We start from the raw sequence: 6,000 nt of genomic DNA, 5'->3' as shown, positions 1-6,000 counted from the left end.
TATTGTGAATAATTTCCCTAAATATTTTGGCAATCTGCATGAGGACACTGCTAAGCAATGTTGACACACTTTTCCTGTTTGGAGTTGGTTTGTTCTTGTACAGTACGTTTAATCTAATCATCATATCCTGACAAAGCGTGGCATGAATGTGAAACTGAGACAGAAGTAATTTAGGTTACAAAAACTAACAGTGTTCTCCACCAGAGATTTCCAGTTGATACAGGAGTGGAGTAGTGTGTGGTTCTTCTCTTCCCATGAAAACACTATTGTCTTTTCCACAAAATACCTTTTATCACAGGAGTGAGTGAGGAAATTTAGTGTTTCAGCTGTAGTCACTAAACAGGTATGATAGAGAGAGGTGATATGTATGTTAAGACAGACTGAAATATTTTCTTATTTCCTATCTCCTGTAGTGTTTTGAAATTACTGCAAGAGCAAAATTTGGGAAAGTATTCAAAAGCAAAACTATACAGTGAAAATGCACTTTTTTTTTTTTTTTAATTTCAGAATATTTATGTTTCTAGTGAGAAGATACAGGCAAGAAAATCTAAGGTTCTCTGAGTAGTATCAGATTACAAAAAAGTAACAGGCGTGTGATAATTGCGCAGCTCTGGGAGAAGCTGTGTGGAGATCCTGACGGTAACCGTGCGAGTCTGATGCTTCCCATTCTTCTGCATTGGAAACAGGGAGGGGATGTTGGCTGGTGGAGATGGGCTGGGCCCTGGTAAGCTGTGCTACTCCAACAGCAGCTTCTGGTGGGGTGAAGGACAAGGTGACGCCTCTGCGTGGGTCTCTGCCATCTGCTTGGTGTAAATGGACAGGATGCAGACAACACAAGGGATGGATGGACTTGGCTTTCAGACAGGTTGCTCCTGCCAGCAGCCAGCAGGCCCATTGTGAGCAGCTGGGAGGACTTTCTGCATGAGTCGCTCCCTGTAGAGCTGACGCTAATGTTGCATGGGTTGTGAGCAGGAGGCACGCGGTACTGCCCTTCGCTGCCACCTCGCATGAAGTTTTAATGTCAGCTGCTACTAAACACCAGCAATCAGAGCCGTGAGATCACAGCCAGCATGGGGTTACACCCTTATTACTGTACTGGTACAAACGATTAAATGTTGACTTTTTTTGCGTTTTCTTGTTCAAGTCCATGGATACTTGAATGAGCTTAAGTACGGCTATAGTTGGCCTTCTAACAGAAGTTGAGAACAACTACCAGCTCCACAGAACTAGGATGCAAGAGAGTATAATATGTTACAATGGGTGGGAGGAAGGTAGCTTTTGAGCTGTGCCACTGCTTAGGCATCTTGGATGCTTCAGTGACTGTAAGACTTTTACATTACTGTTCAGTCTTATGTCCATACAAAGCTACTTAGCAAAATGTTACATTATATAATTAAATTATGTAGTAGTGTTCATCTATGAAGAAAGGCCTAATATTGTAAGAATACAGTTTCAAACCAAAGTGCTTACTAAGTGCATCCCAGAATAAAGGCAGAGTTGTGCGCTATATCAAGCTACTTAAAATGATGCATTTTACTCCTCTGAATTACTGATCTATCTATTAGCAGTCTATTTATTTTACAGTTTGGGGCACATTAGGAAGAATGTTTGTCTGTGGCTTGCCAAGTGAGTCACTCTGGTGTTTATAATCTCTTGGTGATTTGCCAGCTCAGCCTCTGTGCCAAGTTTAGTTTCTCATGTGATCAGGAAGTGATACAGGAGGATGCACTGAGGACTTCCCCGGCCGTGTCCCCTCTGCACCCTGACAGGGACGTGGCAATTGTCTTGTGTTTTAAAGAGGAAGTTTTCAAAGGCATGTAGAGCTACATCTCATACAGAAATCGCTGGGATTCCCCTTCAATATCTGCATGCTTTCTCTTTTCCTATCCTCCTCTCCAGCTCAAATAATCAAACACCTTTTCTAAAGGAGTTGCCCAATCCGTGAGCATGTGTCCTCCTAGGAAAGCTCACTCTCCTGATGACATTTACTCCCTGTTGCTTCCCTGTGTGTCTATTAGGGTCAGTGTTTCCTATCTCCCAGGATTATTAGTGTAGAATCAGGTATTGAACTTTCTTCGATGGGCAAAATATCCCATTATACCTTTGTAACAACCTATTAGTGCTTTTGCAATAGTGGAAATGGCAACCGTCAAGTTATAAGTAATTGCTGTTTAAAATTTCAGATTATTTTTACGAGGTTTGAAAAGATGTAAGTGGGGGATTGTTCCAGCTGATTTCACGTGGGTTAATTTTCAAGTTGTGGCTACTGTATCAGTGGGAAGAAGCTCCTGTGAATCGTTCTGGATCCTCCTAGAAGCATAATATGAGGGGCTTGGGGGTTTATGTTTAATTTTGATTTTAAAGATTAAAATTATGTGCAAAGAAGTGGTTATTTTAAGCTCAAGTGTGCACATATACCATGTGGGATCAGCCACCAGAAAATAATGTTTATATACAGTCACTTAACTGTCACATGAATTTGAAAATACGCTTTTTAGTGTGGGTTCTTGGGTTTTTTGGTTTTTTTTTTAAGCATTGACTTAACACAGCTGTTGTTTAGTTTCTGTATTTGATACATGCAGAAAACACTTTACATAATATTGGCCACTACAAATAATATAAAGAATTCATTAACTTCTAAAACATGGCTGGATTGTACATTTTATAGGTGTTGTTTTTGTAGACTTCTCTTTTTTACTTCCTTTCATTGGGAGTGCACATTTCTTACTCTTCTTTCAGAAATGATGTTTGCAATGGGACAGCGTATTTGGGGTAGAAGTTCTTTAAAAGGAAGGACGGTGATATCTTGCAAGATGTTTTTTTGCAACAAATCTATGCCTCTGGTGTTTTATGAAAACCTGCTGTCAGATGGGATCTTCAGGCTTTTGAGAGTCTGGTGATTTTTGTTGCTTCTTTAAACTTTCTGTCACTCTGTCAGTAAATAATCAGAGTGGGTCTCCTCACCTATCATATATTTGAGCACTCCCAGACTTGGCACTTATTTGGTAGAAGACAGAAGTATGTCTGCTGGTGGAGATACTATATTTGATCCTACGTCAATCATCTGCTTGAGTTTATAGGACTTTGTCTTCATTTTATCCCTTTACTACTTTTGGAAGTTCTTGGTTTCCCTTTGCACCCTACCTGACCTCTAGAAGGGGAATGAATGTAACTTATCTGGGCTGCAAAGAATCTTTCCTGAGTGGTTTTGACCACTTCCAGCTACATTACCGTGTTTGTTCATGGAAGCACAGAAAGAATACATTTCAAAATCATGTTTTCCCTGTGATGTGTCCTACTGTGCTCCACACCCTCACGTCAGCCTAATATTGCAATATAGAAAATGTGAATTAGCCTGCTGTCCAGTAGTGTGAAGAAATACAAAGTTGTAGTAGCTGCCCATACAGAAGAGTCTGCTGAAGAACTGAAATTACCATTTGTCATTTGTCCTCCACGCCTCCTCTTTCCTTGTTAAATAACAGTTCAGAACCTGAAGCCCTGTGTTGCCAGGGCCCAGGGAAGAGAACAGTTAGAAATAAAAGGAGATTCTGCATCCCGCATAATTCTAAGACTATGAAACAAAGGCACAAGTGAAAGTGAAGCTACCGTTGAACGTAAAGTTTATCGCTGTTGCTGGGGAGTAGCGTACGCCTTCTGCAGGGCTGCTGTGAACTTGGCCAGACAGAATGGGTGGAAGGGCAGAAGGTGGGGAATGTCTGCATCCTATTATGAATTGGAGGAAATGACTGTCTGCGCTCTGTGCGCTGGTGGGCTCAGAGCATCCTGCTGGCAGGCTGCTTTGCACTGTAGGATACTGAACAAAAAGTGGGGAATTGTCAGCTCTGGTGTTTTAAATAACTACTAGGGATGAGAAGAAGTTCTTTAAAAATATGCTGTGGGTTTTCTGTTGACTTTCTTAAACTAACTGGAAACTTTCTGCTTTCTTTCAGGAGCATTTTTTCTCTGAAAACACTGCTGCTAAAAAGCTCCAAACAGGAGAAGTAAATCCAGTCAACTTGTCAGGTCACTGGCTCAGTGTAAAAGTGCTTTCATGAGGTAACATTGGGCCAAAGTCAACTTTTCTTTCTCCTTTGTAAATCTGCAGCCAAGCAATGGGCCAGAAAATCTCAGGGAGCATAAAGTCTGTGGATGTGAGGGAGCCCCCTTATAGACCTGTTAAACGAGAGCTGAGAGGCCCGGATTTTTGCAAGCCAGCACGACTGGACATGCTGTTGGATATGCCCCCTGCCAAGCTGGAGGTCCAGTATAAACATGCTTGGAATAATGAAGATCGCTCCTTAAATATATTTGTAAAGGAAGATGACAAACTGACTTTTCACAGACACCCAGTTGCCCAAAGCACGGATTGCATCCGGGGCAAAGTCGGCTACACGAGGGGCCTGCACGTCTGGCAAATCCACTGGCCCACGAGGCAACGGGGAACTCACGCTGTGGTGGGCGTCTCCACGGCCGAAGCTCCGCTGCACTCGGTGGGATACACGTCGTTGGTTGGTAGCAATAGTGAATCGTGGGGCTGGGATCTGGGACGCAACAAACTCTACCACAATTGTAAAAACCAGCCTGGAGTCACGTATCCTGTCTTTTTGGAACCGGATGAGTCTTTTGTACTCCCAGACTCCTTACTGGTGGTTTTGGATATGGATGAAGGGACGCTTAGCTTCATGGTAGATGGACAGTATCTTGGAGTGGCCTTCAGAGGACTAAAAGGGAAAAAACTTTACCCCATAGTCAGTGCAGTTTGGGGGCACTGTGAAATTACAATGAGATACGTCAATGGACTTGACCGTAAGTGTTACCATGTTTCTTCATTACACTATCTTTTGACTTTTCTCATGTAGGATTTTTTATTTATTTATCCTTTCATTGTGAGCAGAGTGTGCCAGGGTGGGGACTGTCCACTGTGAGTAAATTGCATCCCATAGTTACTGCCCACAACTAATACCTGTCAGTTGTGGCATGTAATGACGGTATGGATTGTATCAAAGTGTCTTCCCTTCTGGCAAGCAGAGTAGCAAGGAATCTCTGTCCAAAGAAAGTGAACAGACTGAGAAAAAAGATCTTGAGAAACTTCTGGGTATATTTAACACTAAAACTTTTGTTTACTGGAGGATATGTTTTAAATCTGTGGTTTTCAAATAGGATTTGTGGATCCTGTAAAAATTTCCTGTAGTAGTGGGAACTCTTACATGGTGTGCATAAACATACTTGAATTCAGGCCAGTAGACTTCTTTCCATAGTTGCCTTTCCAGGACGCTCAGAAGCAGCTGTGGATCCCTGAAAATCTGGGAGCTCAGGTCAAATATTGCTTTCAGCAATGAAAGAGAGCTCTGTTCCTTAGTTTGTTTCAGAAGGTGCTCTCTCAGGGTATTTTTTTCCTCCAGAAATACGGGTTTTTGGATAAGCATTTGCTATTTTTGATCCAAAGGGGTAATATCAAATTAAATGGTTGTGTAGTAAGGAGCAGCATGTTGCTGCTGTGACGGTGAAGCGGTAGCCCACCAAAAGATGAGTTGCAGAACTGGGTCTTGTCCAGTTCCTCTCGCTGCTCGGCCAGGTCCATACTCGGCACCGCAGACGTTCTGTCATGCCCAGGTATCTCCTGTCAGCGTGTCAGCTGCTGTGAATTGGGGAACGGGAGGCTGAACAAGGTAGCAAGTGGAACATTGTTCTTGTTTAGCGCTGTATTATCTGAGCCATAGGCGGAAACATGAATATAAATACATGGATTTAACAAAAACAGATGACTGAACGAAGCGTTCGTGGTGTTTGGTCTCTATGAATGGAACTTAGTCTTGTAAAAGGAGGGTAATAGCAAGTGTACAACACCTGCCTTTCAATTAGTAATTTCTAGAGGAATTTTCTGTTCTTTTCAATTAGGTTGAGGTGGTGTGATTTTTTTTTTCTGTCAAAAAGTAATTCTCTGCTCATTAGCCTTACATCTGACATACAAAGTAGAAACATAATTAAATAATTTGACCT

The 6,000-nt window shown here is 42.1% G+C and overlaps 1 protein-coding gene across 1 annotated transcript in view; it reads left to right on the top strand.

The window, feature by feature from the left end:
- Positions 1-4,112: 4,112 nt before the first annotated feature.
- The window catches only part of SPSB4 (splA/ryanodine receptor domain and SOCS box containing 4), a gene marked incomplete at both ends in the record, with an annotated part of 58,918 nt that continues 57,030 nt past the window's right edge, over positions 4,113-6,000 (top strand). The window contains one exon of the mRNA XM_080349722.1: positions 4,113-4,806. Coding sequence (XP_080205848.1) covers positions 4,113-4,806 — 694 coding nt within the window. The remainder of the gene's footprint in view (positions 4,807-6,000) is intronic.

Source organism: Nesoenas mayeri, assembly GCF_963082525.1.
Source record: "Nesoenas mayeri genome assembly, chromosome: 9".
Lineage (NCBI taxonomy): Eukaryota > Metazoa > Chordata > Aves > Columbiformes > Columbidae > Nesoenas > Nesoenas mayeri.
Note: the sequence above shows the minus strand (reverse complement) of the source record. Positions and strands in the feature narration are given on the sequence as shown.